Source organism: Pogona vitticeps, chromosome 15 (genome assembly GCF_051106095.1).
Source record: "Pogona vitticeps strain Pit_001003342236 chromosome 15, PviZW2.1, whole genome shotgun sequence".
In the NCBI taxonomy this organism is placed as follows: Eukaryota; Metazoa; Chordata; class Lepidosauria; order Squamata; family Agamidae; genus Pogona; species Pogona vitticeps.
This window is the reverse complement of record NC_135797.1, coordinates 4,876,458-4,894,803: the sequence shown is the minus strand read 5'-3', so window position 1 is coordinate 4,894,803 and position 18,346 is coordinate 4,876,458. Positions and strand designations below refer to the sequence as shown.

At 50.1% G+C, this 18,346-nt stretch overlaps 2 protein-coding genes across 2 annotated transcripts in view; one reads left to right on the top strand and one right to left on the bottom strand.

Moving 5' to 3' along the window:
- The window catches only part of LOC110080983 (palmitoyltransferase ZDHHC3), a 55,950-nt gene that overhangs the window by 18,170 nt on the left and 19,434 nt on the right, over positions 1 to 18,346 (top strand). The gene's annotated exons all lie outside the window — the stretch shown is intronic.
- Positions 447 to 17,723, bottom strand: ADAMTS4 (ADAM metallopeptidase with thrombospondin type 1 motif 4). Its single transcript, XM_020797455.3, has 9 exons — positions 12,339 to 17,723; positions 9,803 to 10,126; positions 8,501 to 8,633; positions 6,955 to 7,122; positions 5,808 to 6,094; positions 5,050 to 5,236; positions 4,376 to 4,551; positions 3,985 to 4,160; positions 447 to 3,057 (listed from the first exon to the last, which is right to left on the bottom strand). The coding sequence occupies exons 1-9, from the start codon at positions 12,975 to 12,977 to the stop codon at positions 2,643 to 2,645; spliced, it is 2,505 nt and encodes an 834-aa protein (XP_020653114.3). The 5' UTR covers positions 12,978 to 17,723; the 3' UTR covers positions 447 to 2,642.

The following is an 18,346-nucleotide window of genomic DNA, read 5'->3' as shown; positions in this document are numbered from 1 at the left end:
TGATGCTGCTGGCAGAGGTCCCCGGGAGGCCTTGTGGCGCAGTCATTAAATTGCAGTACTGCAGCCCAAACTCCACTCACTCCAATCTGATTCAATCCCAGGAGGCCAGCTTGAGGTTCACTCAGCCTTCCATCCTTCCGAGGTTGGTGAATGGAGTACCCAGCTTGTTTGCGGGATGGGGGGAGGCAATGCCTGCTTGGTGGCCCCACTGTTGGTCCCGAAGACAAGAGGCAAACCTGTGGCTTCCTTTAGAGAGTCCGCCCCTCCTGCATTGGGGTCTTGCTCTTTGCCTGCTGCCTCCCGCCTTTCCCAGCACGAGGGTCCCTTCCCCAAAATCCTGTCGCGCCCCAAAGCAGGAGAGTCCATGTTTTTCCCCCACCTCCAAACCCACTGCTTTCTCGCAGCAAAACTGCACCCCAAAGAACGACATGGTGCCAAAAAGCCGGTTTTATAAATAGCTTTAAATAACTCGGTAGATTTTTTTTATTTATTCAAACTCAAGAACCACAACTTGATCCCAAAACAATAATTATTAATAATAACACGCCACTGATACAAAACCGATATAAAACCCTCCCTCAAGACCTGGGGAACTCGCCTCAGGGCCCGATTTAAAAAAAAAAAATTGTTTTGCTGCTATTCATTAAATTATAATTAAATTAAACGATCAGTCTTCAGTGGCAGGCTCTTAAGCTGGTGGAGGTTTTAGGGAAAGACCACCCCACCCCCACCCCAAACCGAGACATTTGGGCACATAATCCCTCTGGGTCTACAGAGGTTTTATGGAATTCACCCCATCCAGGGGGAAAAATTTCAGTGACTCAGCTGCCCCAACGTGGCCGTCATTGAACGCCACAGGAAAAATCAAACCAGACACAGTGCTATTTTGAGAGGAGAGAGCCGGACGGCTTCTTTCGTCCCCGTGTTCCTATCGCCACCATTTGCCCCTAAAATTGGGGAGGGGGAGGTGTAGAAAGGGACCCAGGAGTCCTGCTTCCTTCCCCATCACTATATTGACTCCGGTTTCAAAGATCCGCGCCAGAGCAGCTCCGAAAAGGGAGCCGGGATGGCAGGGGATGAGGGATCCTTTGGGATCACGAAGTCAGAGGAACCGTTCAGCTCTCGGTCCTATTGAAAGCCACAGAGTGTAAGATCAATGGGATTCAGGGTGCTGCACACCCGGATGGCCCGTCTCTGACGGATCCCGGTGGGTGCCACAAGGCATGACCTCTCATGCTGAACTGATGAGAATTAGGATTTTCCCTGGTTTCCGTGGGTCCGATCGCGGGTCCCCGCTTCTCTTTATCGGATGGAAAATACATGGATACCGGATGCTCTGGTCTCCCCTTTCCTGTCCTGGCCAGACTCCGTCATGAACATGGGGGGGGGGCTCACTTTTAAGGCCGAGAGGGATGCATCGGTGCTCGGCCGCCGGACGCTCCCCCTTCTTAACCCCACGGAGAAGGCCTTCCTTAGCCTAACAAGAATTTGGAATCTTCCCCGCCTGGCTTGCCATAAATTGGGAACCAGCCCGGATGCAGCAGCGTGCGTTCCATGGGCGAAAATTCCTTGCCATGACCTTAAAGGTGCATTTTCGGGGTGCGTGCAGCTTGAGCGGAGGCCGCTTTCGTCTCCAACTCCCGTCTCCTTCCAACCTCCAGCGGGAGGAAGATGGAGGTCAGCATGTCAAGAGAGGAGCCCTCATCCTGACCGCTCTGGGGTTGGATTTCCCCCTTCAACCCGAGGCCTGTAATTACGCTGGTGCCTCCTCCCGGCCACAAGAAAGGGGTCCTCTGCCAGAAATCCGGAGCGGCTCGGGCCGTTCTGGCGGACGCCGGTCCCGGCTGGAGGGGGCTGACGACAGAGCTCCTTCGGTGCTGGGGGAATGAGGTAGACGGTGCTGATCCAAGCACATTTTTCCTGCGGCCCCAGAAAACCGTAGAGTGTAAAGAAGCCGAGGGGGGACGCTCCCGCCTGCGTGCTTTTGGTCCCGTTCTTTTTCGTTTGCCGAAGATTAAAAAACCCTTCCCGCGACTAATGCACAATGTACCCAGAGTGGCGAATAAATAATAACAACAAAAAGATAATAAATACAGCGTGGGAGCGGTCGGGATTGGAGAAGCAAGGGTAAAGCCACAGCGGAGAAGTGGCCGGTCGGCGACCTCGGCTGACCCCAATGTCATTCAGCCACAACGATGGCACACTTTCTTTGTCCAGTTACTCGACCTGGGAAACCTGGAATCAGAGAGGGTTTCTTTTGCACCCGCCTCCCTGGAGTCCGTCAGAGAATCTCGCTCGTGTGTCCCCGGGGAGGGGGGAAAAAAGCCAGCCAGGTGAGACACTCAGGTTTCATTTCCTCCCCACCCTTGGGTTTGCGTTCTGCGTGCTTAAGGAGGTTCAGATCATTTTTTTTTTGCCCCAGGGAAAAACCCCATAACCACAGGTCCTGGAAGGATCCAGAGTTCTCATGTGGGGGCCGACGTGGCACTGGTTTATTAACCGTCCTCAATCGCCAAAGGCCTAGTGGTCCGGTTTTGTGCTCTTCGACCCATGGCGTGCCTCCTCCCACAAACAGGCGTCCCGTCGGGGCGGTCTGTGCCACGCTGGAAGCTGACCCCCAAAGCCCGCCGCCTCACGGGGTCTTATTTACGCCCTCGCCGGCTCTGTAGGACCTCTAAGATGCGCGCCTTCTGTTTCAGCCACTGTTGGGACAATCTCTTCGGCGCCTTAGGGACAAAGAAGGTGTACTTGAGCCGGGGGGCCTTCTGGTCGGTCACCACCAACGCCTGCACCGTGAGCGGCTCCTTCAGCGGCCCCCGGCCGGTGAGGATCTCCACGGCTTTCGTGGCCCCGCTGTAGCGCAGGGAGGCCCCGCCAGGGAGGTTGACGTCCTGCTCCGAGGGCACCAGGATGTAATTGCCGTTGAGGGCGTACGAGCCGTCCCGCCGGCGAAGGGCCAGGTAGATGCCGTCGCTGGCGGACGACGACCTGCCACTCTGCCGGATCAGGATGCGCGTGGCTCCGGCCGGGAGGGTGACCACGTCGTTGTACCCGTACCTGCCGACAAGAAACACGAGACGCATCAGGAGGAGTTACGGCAGAGAATCGCCAAGGTCTCGCCTGAGAGAGAAGGTTGCAAAGTCTTATCATTTTATTCTTGGCGCAACAGTGTTTCTCCTAGCACAAGCTTTCCTCTCCAGTCTGCAACCCAGCTCGCTTTTAGCTCTGTGGCTGATCGTCAGGAAGTAAGCATGGGTGTCACTGGCAAACTGAATGCTTAGATGTGGAGCTTGGAAGGAATGACGTATCTGGGAGGAAAACCATGCTGTGGACTTCAGAGGACATCACCAAGGTGTCCCTGAGTCAACAGAACCCACCATTCCCAAGATCTAATTTGTCTTGCTGCAGTGGTTCCCAACCTTGGGTCTCCAGATGTTCTTGGACTACATCTCCCAGAAACCCTGGCCAGCAGAAGGCTTGTGGGAGTTTCAGTTCAAGAACATCTGGGGACCCAAGGTTGGGAACCACTGCAGCAAAACAAATTAAATCTTGGGGATGGTGGGATCTGTTGACTCAGGACAACAGGTCATGGTTTTCCTCCTAGAGACGTCATTCCTTCCAAGCTCCACGTCTAACCATTCAGCTTGCCAGTGATGCCCATGCTTACGTCCTGATGACCCACCGCAGAGCTAAAAAGCGAGCTGGATTGCAGACTGGAAAGGAAAGCTTGTGCTAGGAAAAACAGGCTGCAGGACGTGCTAAACATAGCACCCAAACATGCGTGGGGGTAAACTGCACCCAGACAAGCGTTTATCTTTTATACAGCTCTATAAAGAATTTGGATCCCCTTTAAATATTTCTTAGCCTGTGTTTGGCTGCCGAACGAAAAGCGCTCGGGAGAGCAGTATTTGTCTGGACATGCCACAGAGAATGTCGGTGTTTTTCCTTCCCGTTTTAATGCCACGAGCCAAAAATGTCACTCACTGAGGCTTGGTGAAGGAGCCGTAGATCTTCGTGCAGGCCGAGTTGTCTCCCCCACACACCATGCATTTATCGAACTTCTTCTTGGAGCCGATGATGCGATCACAGCCAGCGTGGACGCACCGTCCCTGGACACAGACGGAGGTGGACTCTGGGGAGCACGGCGTTCCATCGGCCACCTAGTCCAAAGCAGAAATCGGTTTTCTATCTCTCGGGATTTACTGGAAATTGCTTTTTCAAGGCTGGCTCGCTTAAAACCTTCTTTATAGCCTCGCCCACCCTGGTGCCACGGACAGAATAGGGGCTGTTTTCTGTTCCACAAAGCCTGTCCTGCAAAACGCAACCCCACGGGCTTCGGAGGGCCACAAGGTCTCCGTGCGGTGGTCACACTTACCCGTGGTTCCAGGACGTAGTAGTAACCGAGCGCATGGGACTGGCAGGTGAGCTTGCACTGGTCCCGCTCCGCCACGCCGCTGTAGCGAGGAACCCAGTCCATCGGGGCGGGGTAGTCCTTAAACATGTCCGTCCGGTGGTTGTACGCCGCGCACTGCTGTTCCCGGTAGGTCAAAGCTGGAAGAAAATTTGCACCATAGGGTCAAATGCTACCGCCAGGGTAGGATGATAAGGAGATAACGTCTTGTAAGGGAGAACGTGGATGGGCCAATGCTGAACAGAGATCAAGGCGTCTGCAATATGTAAACCGTTGTTTACTTGATCATTTCTCGGATCGAACGAGCATATTTTTAAGAGAGTGGGGGAACAACTTCATTCTAGTCTTCTGTGAGGCTTGATGTGAGCAGCCGGCCAGGCAGCGCAGATTTTTAATTGGCTTTCGGATTCATACCGGCAAATGTGTGAATCTTTCTGTCCTTAGCAGCCTGCTTCCCTTCTCCATTTCATCTTTGCACCCCCTCCAATGAATGTTAAGCCGTTTCCGATCTTAAGGCATTTCTAAGGATTTACAGGCCACGATTCCAAAAATTCAGCCACGCCGTCAGCAGGGGAAACAAAATCTTGATCGTTCGCTGCTTTGGCATGAAAGTCTCAAATAAGAGAGAAATATCTTACCGTTCCCGTCAGGGCAGGCTTTGACGTTACAGGAGCGATACTGCGTGCGCTTCCCTTCGCAATACTTGCCGCCGTTGCGCGGGACGGGTTTGTCGCACTCCCGGGTGGAGTACTGCACCCCCCCTCCGCAGGTGCGCGAACACTCCCCCCATGGGCCCCATCGTCCCCAGCTGCCATGGATGGGAATCTGTGGATGGAGAGAAAGAGAGAGAGAGTAAGGAAAAAAGGAGATACGAGAGCCTTTTAAGGCCTCACCGCACTTAACAAATATTATAATCATCTTTGAACTGCAGAGCTAGAAGGGATCCTATAGATCATCCAGTCCAGTTCTGTCAAGGAGGCCTGGGAGGATTTGAACTCCCACCTCTGGCTCCACAGCCAGAGACCTAAATTACTAAGCTACGCATTCTCACAGCTGTGGTGTGGAATCTGTGGCCCTCCAGAAGTTACTGAGTTTCAGTTCCCATCATCCCCAACCCTTGCTGACTGAAGCGGGTGGGAATTAAGAGTCGTACAATATCTAGAACACCACGTTTCCATATAGTGACCCTGTATTAGGATATGATGAGTTAATTAAACCTTTTTTATTCCTTCTCTTACCAATGTCTCAGAGTGAGTTGTTGAGACTGTAAGTGCCAGTTGATGAGACAAGCAGGGGTGGTCTGCTCTGGGGAGGCCGGAGGCTAATCATCCTCTGCTAAGTCCCTGCACTTCTGCTAGACAGCTAGAAGTTTTTGATTCAAAACTCTGCAACTTACGTGATACGCCTTCAGCTCCACTTTGCTGATGCACTGGCCGCTCATACAGCTTTTCCCTTCCCCGCACGGCGTCCCGTCAGCCCAGGGGAAGTATTTGGTCTGGCACATGAACTGCCCGTTGATCCGGCCCGTGCACCACAGCGAAGAGCACGGCGTGTGCATGTTCGGGCAGTGGCGAGAGTCGGGTCCAAAACTCAGCTGGCATTGCTGGTCTACGTCGTAACTGCTGCCTGGGAAGACCGCTGGCAGGCTGAGGGGTTCATGGGGCTTATCTAAGAGACAGAAGCCTGCAGAAACGGAAGGCAAAATACAGCGTTGTCTAAGCATCACGTCTTCCTGAATCCTTACAAATGGGGAAATCGACGCGAGCGCTGCAGCTCTTAGATTAAAATTGAGCTTGAGATTAAGATTTGGAAACATTTCTTCCAAAAGAACACAGCTTCACAGGCCTTGTGTCTAGGCATATTTATTTTATTGTTCTTTTGGTTTTTTTATTTAAAATATTGTACCATTCTCCGTTCCCCTTAAGGAGAATCCAAAGCAGCTTACATCGTTAAAAGGTGATATTTAGCGCGGAAATCAGCAAGTTTACAAATACTGAAAAGGATCAAACAAATGCCACCACGGTAAACAAAAGCGATACTAAAAAATGCGCTCGAAGAAGTAAGGCACAAAACTCCATCGAAAAACCCTGCTCGGGCAACCTGCCGTTAAGGGAAAGCTTGCAGGTGTTTATATCTGCTGCCTTTCAGTTCCTGAAATTAGTCTAGGAGCATCTGCGGCAGCCCTGTCAGTGCTGCTGCGAAACCGACACGGAGTTCTGTGTTACCCTAAAGACTACGGAGTTGCATTTGCCAAAGGCTTTATCCAGGAGACACATCTGGTCCAGCGCATCCCAGCAAGCCATTGGCAACAGCGGATCCCGAAGAAGGCTCCCAGGTCTTTTCACAAAGCTTTTCACAAATCAATCAATCAATCAATCGATCGATCCATCGATCAATCGATCGATCAATCAATCAAATGTTGCTTGTTTTCATTTTGCATCGGGAGCTTTTGAAGTGCAAAGACATGTTTCACCCTGCTGGCGTGTTTGCGGGGGAAAACTTGACGTGGGATGCACGGATCAGACGGCAAGGCAAAAACTCACCGTGGCCGTTGTCTAGGAAATCGGTGATGAAGCGGCCACTGCAGGGGGACCACATCTCGTCGGGATCCACGGGGGACATGATGGAGGCCATCATGTGGCGGGTGGTGCTGTGGCGGTTGAGCTCTCTGCAATGTTTGTCATCGTCATGGAGCATGTTAAAGACGTGGCCTATAAATGGGGGAGAGACCATCATGCTGGGAAAAGCCGAAAGCAGTAGGAAAAGAGGAAGACCCAATATGAGATGGATCAGCTCCCTCAAGGAATCCACAGGCTTGCAAGAGCTGCGCTAGTCAGTTGAGGACAGTTTTAGATCAGTTGTCTTTCTCTCTCTCTCTCAAAATCAAGTTCCTAGTCCCTATTCTTCTCTGTCTCCCCCCCCCCAAACAACCCTGCTAAACAGGTCCGACAAAAATGAAAGCAGAATAAATAGGGAAAACACATGCGCTGCTCTGCTCCAAGGTCTAGATTTCTCCCGAACAGATGTTTTAATGTATGCTTTTATTTGGAACTGGTATCACAGCCGCACACATTGTTACATCCTTCCGCTTCCATTTCAGGAGACGCTTTGTAATACCATGCCTCTGATATAAACACTGCGTGTTTGACAGGCGTCTGGTTTGGCCGCAGTGGGAATGCAATGTTAAACTAGTTAGGCTTTCTGTCTGATCTAGCTAGCTCATCTTGTATTCCTATTTTGGTATTTTATATCAGCGAGAGTGTCCTGGATTCTCTTTACCAAACTAAAGAGGAGAATTTGAGTCTGGCAAGGATAGTGAAAACAATCTATTAGAAATCTTAATTTTCTTGCAAAATGTTCGAACAGATGATCCAACAACCTGAGGCTGTAATACTAAATACCAGTGATTTCCACCCCGGGGTACGCATACCCCCCCCATGAGGACAAACAAGGACACTTAGGGGTACACAGAGAAAAAAATGAATCATGGGGGGGGGAAGGCAAAATCGTCAGCACTGTAAGACAAGATGCAAGTCAAAAATTAATCCGAAGAGTAACCCCTTACAGGGTCCACGCATGAAAAAAGGTTGGAAGCCACTGCTCTATGCCAGAACCTGTGAGGGCGGGCAGGTTGAGATGCTGATCAAGCGTTTTCCCTCCAGAAACGTTTTCCTTCAAAGCAGCTGCCCATGGACACGAAGCCTCCGCTTACTTCCCGCTGGTCAATCGCCAAACAGACGCAGGCGGGAAGTAAGCGGAGGCTTCGTGTCCATGGGCCGCTGCTCAGGCTCAACAGCTTTGAAGGAAAACATTTCTGGAGGGAAAATGCTTGATCAGCACCTCAACTTGCCCACGATTTAGGAAACCTCGTTAACAGGATAAACAGATGTCCCTGACTTCTTAAGGCAGCTCTGCTTCTAACAAAATGTTGTCTATTTTGACGGTAAGCCTCATCGAGTTCGGCAGCATTTCTGAGCAGCCAGGCGGAGGACGGAGCCTCTAATTCTTAGAGACTTTTCGGCAGGAGCTGGTCTGTCTGGGATCATTTCGGGCCGTTCGAACGGAATCCCGCCCTCTCTCCCGCCTTACCAAGCTCGTGCGCCGCGGTGAAGGCAGACTGCAAGCCGTCGTCCTCGACAATGGAGCAGCTGCGTGCCGGATCGCACACGGTGCCAACGTCCGCCATGCCCAGGGTCCCGCAGCTGGAGCGCCCGCACAGATCCTGGCAGAGAAAAAAAAAGAAGCATGTCATGCAGACGCTGCCAGCTATTCAAGACGGAATTATTTTTCAATATACTGTGTTTGTGTTGTTGCACTATCTGTCAGGCCCAGCAAGAAGACTTTGCATGCGAGAAAGCAAGGAATGTTGTTTCCCAATTCACAACATACTGTACATTAATTACATGTGAACGCTTGCAATAGATATTAAGCGGGAATAAGTGTGAGAATCCCACCCTCCTGTTTTTCACAACGTTCATCCAATGTTTGTCGTTCTGCCTCTCTTGCCAAGGATAAGTTTTCATGTCCCACCTATCCAATCACTCTAGAACTATGCCTCCCAACATTTGAGTAACCCGGGTTTGTTCATGGACTACAATTCCCAGAAGCCTCCACCCCCAAAGTTGTGTTTTTACAGGGTTTCTGGGAGTTGCGGTCCGAGAACAACGCGAGCGACCCAAGTTTGGGAACCACTGGAGTACAGCACGCCGTACGGATGCTGATCACGGTATATTTCTTGACGGCTATAGTCGTCGCCCCAGAGGGAGGCTCATTCTTGGCTGGCCCAGGAAATTCAGCAGCCTGAGACAGAGCAGCACATTCAGTCCTCACTCTGATATATCTCAGGAATTTAGGCATCTGTGTGTAGAGCCGGAGGTGAGTTCAAATCCTCCACTGTGCCTCCTGAACTTGATGATCTATAGCTTCCCTTCTAGTGATGCTGTTCTAAGATGGCTATTTATTATTAAGGGCTCGCGGTGGAATCCGAACTCGCCTTTCCCTGCCCCTAATTCGACCCTCTAACCTAGCGTTCCCCCAACCCGGAGGAGTCCCATCGTCCCCATCCAGCAGGACCGTGGCTCACTGGGTCAGTGGCCCAAGGGAGAGGCCGTTCAATAGGTCTCATTGCCATCTGGCTGGGGCAGGGGAGGCTTCGCTAACCATTACGCTACGCTGCCTTTGAAGCAGCTGCTCCCGAGCCTCTCCCTTTGGAGAGCGTCCAAAGGAAAACGGGACACCTCCAGTCTCTGGACAGTTTTTACACCTGGGCCAAGCATGGAACACACGGGCGTCCTTTATGTGGATTGTAAAACGCAGCCGGTTGCAGTGTGCGATTTCCAAAGCCACCCGGCGCACGTCGGGCTTGCGCCGATCCGAAAACAGAATCGTTACCTTCCTCGTGAACAGGATGGCGGTGTCGAAATGCTCGGGGTCCTGGTCGCTGGGCTTGTTCAGACCTTTCTGCCAGGCGCAGAAGTTCCTCAGCGTCTCGGCCGCGTTCGAGGACACGCGCAAACCGTCCTCGCCTTCGCCGATCACGACCAGCCGGGTCACCACCAAATTGACAGGGTTCTTGAGGCTGGGGTGCCGGAAGAACTTGGCCGCGGCCGCCATGATGGTGAGCAGGTAAGGTTTGAGGCCTGCCCCGTGGAAACGCGCCATCTCCTCGTCGGCCACCACCAAGGTCTCCACGTAGCGCAGGATGGAAGCAAACCTCTGCAGGGGGGGGGGGGGAGAGAGAAGGAATAGAGAGTGGTGACCTTCATAGGACCTCATGCCTGTAAGGATATTGCTTGGATAAAAACGGGGGGAAAATTACATTCATTGTTTCAGGAAATCCATCCAGCGATAGAGCAGGAGGAAAAGACCTAAACTTGGATACAGAAAACTCTAAAGCAGATTTCTATTCGCAGAAGCCCCTGTTCAGTTATGATGGAGAGGCCAGGTCAACCTGTCTTTTTCTAGCTAAAAGGAGAAAGGAGCGGGACCTCAAGAAGGAACAGGAAGGAAGTCTACCAATCTGCTGGCGGATCTCGAAAAGAGAAAAGGGAAGAATGTATCTACACTGTCATCTTATGAGAGGGGAAATTTACCCCGGCTGATTGGATTCACACGTCCAACCCCATCCCTGATCAGATGCTTGCGGTACGTGTCAAGGCTTGGATCCGGAGCGTTTCAAGGACTGCCACAAGGCAGGTCCGTGAGTATCTTGGTGGAAGAATGCCAGTGGGGAGTGATGGGAGTTGTAATCCGAAAGGAGAGGAGCGTGTGGAGGAAGGCTGATCTGAGCCCATCAGATAGACGGGGGGTTTTCTGGGTCTGCTCAGGGGTGGCATGGCGCAGCCACGTGGCCGCTAACGTCTTCACCCGCCCCGCCCACCCTGGCTCCTTGGCACGGCTCTGCCCACACCGATTTCCATGCCCAGTGGATGCCCGGGCAAAGAGCCATTGTGGAAGGAGGAAGGGATGGTGGGTTGGGGGTTCAGACCGAGGGTTTAGCCACGCTGCCCCAGGGTTGGGCTTTCCCGGATTTTATTATCTCTCTGGCTTTCCCTGAAGAATCATCAGAAGAGAGCAGACACAGCTTCTGGGGAGGGACCCCTATATAATATATAGGTCTGAGCAGCATAAATCCCCCTCACAAGCTGACCCACACAAAACAATCAGTTGCCTCCATTTCCCCATCTGATACGGGATAATCAGGCAACCTATGGAAATCATGACGTGGACCCACAGTGGATCTTTAAAAATAAGGCAGAAATATTATCGCTCTAGGCTTTTGTGTGTGAGAGACCATTTAAAAAAACCTTCCAGAATATAAGATTTCTTGAAGGATTCTGTAAAAAAGGAGGTTTCAGGTTGCCTAGAGACAGACTTTTAAATTTGAGGGTGAGAGGGCTGAGTGGCAGAGTCTGGGCATGTTACTTGGGGCGGACTACAGTTCCCAAAATCCCCTGAACTGCATGAGTAATGGTGCTGCTGGTTGGGAGATTAAGGGGGGGCTGTAAACCCCCCCAAATTAACATTTCCAAAAACCTGCACAGAGTTATCTGTAATGTCCACTGTTATGAACATTTTGATGGCTGCTAACTTGCTAATCCTACTGGGAGTGATGGGTTTTGTTGTTGCGTTGGAGACAGAAAACGAGGATGATTTTAAAGTATTGGCAGGGTAAGGCAGATCGCACTGGAGCCAGACAACGTTGGCGTCTTGCAGAGAAAATATTAACTGGATTCAAATACAGAAAGCTCGTCTTTTTGTGCCCCCTCCCTCCCGTTGGACTACAGTTCCCAGCATACACCTAACCAGCATGTTCGAACTGGGAGTTGTAGTCCCAAAGAAGCCACATTTTCCATCTCGGCTGACGACCTAGCTTAGCAAGTAGCACAAAACCAGGCGTCGGTTTCCAATCCTGGGCAGGGCTGGTTAATTTTAGACGCCAGTTGGACCGGCTCTGTGCCCATGCGTTTCATCTCGCGAGCCAAGACTTCACCACCGCTTCCAAATACGCGTAGAAGCCCTGGGCGGTTCTTGGTGACTCTCCCGCGCACTGAGGAGGGGAACCTGGGCACCATGCTCAAACACCCTGTCCTGGCGGTACCCCCCACTTTTCCTGCGTACGCTTAGGGGTAAAAGAGGGATCAGGCTGGCAGCTATGAGCAAACGAAAACGTGGACCCATTCAGAAACGGAGAAGGCCAGATCAGGATCTCACCGACTAGCAGAGGGCAACTGAGGACAAGCCAAGACCTCCCGAGAGAGAAAGAGAGAGAGGCACTAAAACTAGGATGCTATCCTATAAATCCAGAGGTCGGGATCCTGGCCAACGTAGGCGATGCATGACTGGCGAGGATTTGAGCCCGTTCCGGCCACTTTCTGAGCCACCCAACCCCTGAAAAAAAAATAACCATTTAGCAACCGGACAATACCTTTGCTCTCCTCTGGAACTCTTGCTTCTTGGCCAACGTTTCGCCATCCCAGGCTGGCCCGCTCTCCGGCGCCAGTGAACCGACGCCGCACATGGGCCCGTCGGCTTTTTCCGGCATCTTCCTCCTCACCACGTGGGCCCCGGCTCCTCCCGCCGTGTTGGGGGCATCCCCTTCCAGGGGCTGGATGTGGTACTCCGCGCCACGGTACTGCAGCACCCCGATCAAGGAGGTCCCATCGCAGTTGAGGGCCGCGATGGACTCGGGGTCAAAGTTCACCGTGCCGGTGTAGTAGGCGCCTCGCTCGGCCAGGCCGTCCGCCGCCTGGCCGAATTTGCCCAGATACTGGACGGTCAAGCCTTCGGTGAAAAAGCTGGGGTCTTTCTCCAAGTTGAGGACCAGCTCTTCGCCAAAAACGCGAAGGCGGTAGGAAATCCGGGCGTCCGGACTGTCTCTGTCGGGACCCAGGCTGTTCTCGAACAGATTCCCTGCGTCCGGATTCTCAGGATGTAAAGTGGCATTGAGTCTCTCAGGGAACACAACTTCTTCTACATACGTGCTAAGAGGAGCCCGTTTGCCCACTGCCCAGGTGAGGTGGCAGAAGGTGGCAACCCAGAACAGCCACATGGGAATTGGAATCATTTCAGCCCAAATGAAATTTTTTGGGGGGTTGGGGGAAGCAGTGGTTTCAGGGGAGAAACCTTTCCAGGGAAAAGGAGGCCCTCTGAGATTTCAAAAAAGAAAAGCAAGTGATATACACAAAAGAGGTTCTCAAACAGATCACCCTCGTCCGGATCCACAGAAATGAAAAGTGTGGAGATTATAAATACAAGTTATGGACCGTTCTCATCTGTTATCACACGACCTAAGCAAAAAAAGGATATTTCCTGGGTTTACAGCCACGGAAATCTGGAATCTCTAGTCGCCACGCACGTCTGACACAAAGCGGCTGTTTTATATGATCGTTCTTTAGAGCAAAGAGTAAAAAAAAAAATCTCTTTCCACAACTATATAGAGACGTTGGTGGCTTTTCTTTTTTTCTCCTTCCCCTGGCAAGCTTTTATTTTCCAAAAGCTTTCTTCTGCTCCACTCGCACGCTCTCAAAGCTCGGCAGCTTTCCGGCAGAGGCTGTGTCTCCCTCTCTTTTTTCTTTTCTTTTTGCTTCAGTTTTAAAAATAAAAGAAATATATTTTTCAAAGGCTCTGCTTCCTTTCACTGCTGAGAGAGAGAAAAAAATCAGCAGAAGGGATGGACCAAAATCCGGAGAAAAGTACGTTCAAAGTCCGGTAGCGGTTTTCTCTCTTTTCCTCTCTTAATAATCCTTGGGAATGCCGGAGTTTGAGGGAGAGAGTGTGTATATATATATGTGTATGTGTATATGTTAACTCTCCGAATGAATGTAATCGCTTCTGTCACAAGATACTCCTTTTAACAGCTGCTTCTTGGCTCCTGTTGATTGGCTGAATAAGACAATCTTAGTTTTTTTCTCAATTTTTTTTTTTTAATGCTGATGCACTTACAGACGCAAGCTGGGAATTGCATGATGATGACTTTTGGATCTGGGATTTTATTCCCCCCTCCCCATCGCTTTACTTTTAAAAAAAAAAAAAACTCTTGTAAGACACAAGGGGAGGGCTTTACGAGGGAAGTGGTGATTTAACTTTTGCAACGGAGCGGCGTTGCAAAATTCTGACACAGCACTTTTTTTTAAAAAAAAATAACAATTAAAAAAAGCAAAGGAGAAGAAAGGAAGGAAGAAAATAAAAATAAAAGTCTTCCAGTGTCTAAGCATTTGCTTTTCTCCTAAATTCCCTGCACCTGCTTCTCTGGGTTTTTAGATGTTTTTTGCCCTTCTGAGCTCTGGAGGAGACTGAGCTGCCTTCAGTTATTTTATTTATTTATTTCAAATATATCTACACGCCCTTTTTTCCCCCTTCAGAGTACCCAATGTGGCTTCCAGCAATTCAGAGCTAATATAGTGATGCCTTGCTAGACGATGATAATCCATTCCACTGAAATCGCTGTTTAGCGAAATTATTGTCTAGTGAAAAGCATTTCCCCATTGGAATGCATTGAAACCTGTTTAATGCGTTCCAATGGGGAAGAATCATCGTTGTCTAGCGAAGATCGGCCATAGGAAAGCCACTTTGGGAACCACCAATCAGCTGTTTAAATCGCTGTCTTGCGAAGCTTAGGTCCCCAAAACACCTGTTTTGCGAGCGCGGAGGGAGCTGTCAAAATCGTTGTCTAGCGGAAATCGGTTTGCGAAGCAGAGACCAAACATTGTCCAGCGAAATTCCCCCATAGGAATCACTGTTTTGCGAATCGCTATAGCGATTGCAAAAAGTCAATGTCTAGCGAAAAAACTGTCATGCGGGGTAACTGTCTAGCGAGGCACCATGTAGATTCTTTCCTAATCCCATGGAGTAATTCCTGCAACCTTACACCACTGTTTCTTAGACCCTAGCACCAATGTTTTATTGTGTGATCTTCGTGTACTACTTCATATCTCTTAAGAAGTGGTCACAGGACCTTAACATTAAAATATAACAGTTCCTTTTTATGGTGCCACAACATTTTCTTCTTTTTTTATTTTTAATTTTTGCTGTTTTTTTTCCCCTGGCAGCCTCGTACTAGTTAGGTTTGATCCTGTGTCGCTTCGGAAAGGAGACCGATCAATGCATCTGGTGTGTTTCCATCTTCGGAAGCGTCTAACTGATAAAAATTAAAGCAGATGGCCAGAGGAACAGTTTCAAGTTCTCACTGGGGTAACCCCTTCATTAGGTCTGCTAAACTGGCATAGCCGGCTCTAGTATGTTTCTGCCCACGAATCTGTGCCGGGCATTTTTTTAAGCTCTCAGAAATGTTCCTGTCTCGGACTATAAATCCCAGAATCCTACAGCCAGGCACAATGCCCAAAAAGAAAAAAAAAAGGTGAATACAGTATAATGTTTCCATGCTTTGATACTGTAACATATTCCATCCTTTTATGTTCTTGTTATTTACTTTGCTGCAAGATCTTAATTGCTCTTTATATACAAAAAAAAGTCCCTGCCAACGTCAACAGCGACACATGCAATTGAAAAACGTGCTTATTGTTATTAAAGCTACGGTCCAATTTAAACAGAAGACAAGCAGAAAGATCTGCAGCCGGAGGGGGGGGGAAGAGAAGGGGTTCAGAAAAAGCCATTGTGTGCTCTGTAGTTTTATTGTTCTGGTGTGCTTTTTACTGAGCAACGAGAGGAGAGTAAACAGGGCTGGTTGTCTTTCCCCCCATGCCTTGCTAAGCTTGGAACAACGAGATGGAAAGGGGGCAGGCTGGTGTTTTTTTGTGTGTGTGTATGTTTTCTAAAACTTTCCCAGATCTCCAATTAAGTTATGAATCTTCTCTTCTACTTCCCGTGTTCATCTTCTCCCTAATCTACCTCTATTTTGCCCCTTTAAAAAAATCAGAGCACACCTTAAGGCAAAAGAGCGTTTTTTTCGAGACGTTGTCCTTCCGGGCACGCCGATCTTTCAGCGCCACTTGCCCAGGAGATCAAGCCAACCCGCCAAGCCCGGCGGTCTCTCCAGTCCTCTGTTAGACCGGCTTCAAAGAGTTGTTGGTTCGAAGGTGTCCTTGGGTTAAGGGGCTGTCCGAGAACAGTCCTCAGTTCGAAGGGCTACTGGGTGTAAGGATAAAGGATGGCGGACGACGTGATTCGTTTTAAGGTTAATCCGATTGAAATAGCGCGGTGCGATCAAGGCCTAAGAAAGGGGAATGGTTGTGTGTGTGTGTTGACACATTCTCTCTCTTATCTCTGTGACCTGGCCACCCTAGAACGAGTCAGAGAAGTGTGAGATGCCTTCTGCTGGCCTTTTTGGGAAAGTCGGCTTCCCCGTCCTGACTTCTGACCCGTCTCCGAAGCGACGGGTCATTTCTTGACGACAAGCGTCGGCGATGACGCTGTCCTCATTCGGACCAGCGTCTCGTTTTTCTCTCCGTCTCTCTGACGGCCCGGGATTTCACGACAGCCGTGCGTTTCCCAGGCTAAGTGGGACCTTTGGGAAATGTCCCGTCCTGTACGCTTTTTCCCACAGCCCCCTTGGGCCGCTTTGAGGAAAGCCGGGATCAAGGCCAAGCTGAGCGCGGCTCGGCAAATCAAGCTCTACCAAGGGTTAAGCCTCTGCAAAATATAGCATTTTCAAAAAAGAGGGGAAAATCCAGCCAAGTTCCAGAGAGAAACTTTTCTCTGAGCTTGGCAGCTGGGCCGACAATTATATTTTCCTCTGTTTGTGGCAGCTTCTTTCTTTCTTTCTTTCTTTCTTTCTTTCTTTCTTTCTTTCTTTCTTTCTTTCTTTCTTTCTTTCTTTCTTTCTTTCTTTCTCTCTTTCTTTCTTTCTTTCTTTCTTTCTTTCTTTCTGACCCGGATGGGCAAATTGTAACCCTCCAAATCCTATCAGACTACAAATCCCATTGGCCTGTGTGACAGCAAGGCGGAATACTGGCATCTGGAGTCCAAGGACAATCTGGACAGTGACCCTTTCCCCTACCTCTGCTGTGCAGGAAGGGCCTCACTCGGGGAGACGCTGATTCCGTGTCTAGAAGCAGTGCCCACCTAAGGGGCGAAAATGGTCTAATGCCGGCTTGCCTTAATCTGCATTTGGCAATTTAACCTTGCTCTGGTTTTGTGATGGCTCAGCTGGAGGACAACAGCACGGCTTTGTTTGCGTGTTTGATGTCTCCATGGCACTGTAGCACTGAATTTGCAAATCTGGAGGGATAATGTTCTTAGAGTCTAGCAAGCCCTTTTCCCCTTCTTCCCTCTTTTTATTTTCTTCCTTTTGTGTCATGTATTTTTAGTTTACAAACCTGTCTTTCTCCCCCCCTCCCCTTTAATTAGCAGCAGACAGTTCCCTTGAAGAGAAAACAAAAGAGCATGCTTTTTTGTTTTGTTTTTTGTCTAAGGACTTTAATTAAAATGTTTCAAATGAAATAAAATGAAATATTTGCTGGCTTACAGTAGCTGCCGAGAGAGACTGGGGAGCATCTATGTTAGTTTAAGAATGGTCCAGAGAGAATAGACAAGATTTTTCCTCCCCCTTCTCTCTCTTGTAATATTCAAGATTAGGTCATCCAAACGAATTGATTGACAGGCACGGGAAAGGAAAAAAACGTTTCCTCACACCCCGCTTGACTAATGTAAAGAACTCACCGCCACAAGATGTGGCAACGCTCATGAGCTCAAACAACCGTCCCTGCGGTTTTTCCTCAGAGAAATGAGCAGAAGTCGGATGAGTCACTTATTTAGGCCTGGAGGCTTAACGGCCGTGAGGCCTAAATAAGGCCTTCCAGGCGTTGCGGCACTCCGGATCCCATCAGCTCCGTCCAACAGGGCAAGGCATAATGGACTTCGTAGTCCATCAAACACTGCAGGCTTCCCCCCCCCCCTTTCACAGCTTGAGGCTGGGATGGAGTTTTTGGAGAGGCAGAAATTGCCGCTCCAGCGTCGGTCGGATCCAGCTTTCGAAACAATAGGCACAATAGAGGGTGTGTTGTGTTCCAAACCAGCAATCTATTCTCATCGGGTGTCATATTCTATATATATAAGATGATAACAATGGGCAGATTCTATAAGAATTTATAGAAATTCCTTCTTCGTCCTTCCCTCTCCCTCCCTCTCTCTCTTTCCTATCCCTTGTCCTTCCCTAACCTCCGACTCTCTGCCTCTCCCTTTTGTCTCGGCTCCAGTTCGGAGAACTTCCCACCCACGCTGCCAAACAGATTTGGCCGCCTGAGGCCCAGCAGTCCCCCGGCCCCTCTCCCGAAGTCCTAAAGCAGCCAAACGGCTCAGAAAAGCCTCTCCCCTTTTCTGGACATAACAAAGACGAGGCAATGGAAGAAGCAAGAGTTTGCCGTCCTTCTGAGACCCTCAAAATATGCTGCCTGAGGCGGCTTCTTCGCTGGGCCTAACGGTAGGGCCGGCTCTGCGGGTGAAGGAGGGAGGGAGACCCTTCGGCTCACCAGAGAC

Bases quoted from the DNA above. Each gene is read 5' to 3' on its own strand.
- ADAMTS4 (XM_020797455.3), bottom strand. From the start codon at position 12,977: ATGATTCCAATTCCCATGTGGCTGTTCTGGGTTGCCACCTTCTGCCAC. The intron at 10,127-12,338 runs GTATTGTCCGGT...CCCCCCCTGCAG, and splicing joins AGTTCCAGAGGAGAGCAAAG to AGGTTTGCTTCCATCCTGCG. The intron at 4,161-4,375 runs GTAAGTGTGACC...GCTTTGGACTAG, and splicing joins ACTACGTCCTGGAACCACGG to GTGGCCGATGGAACGCCGTG.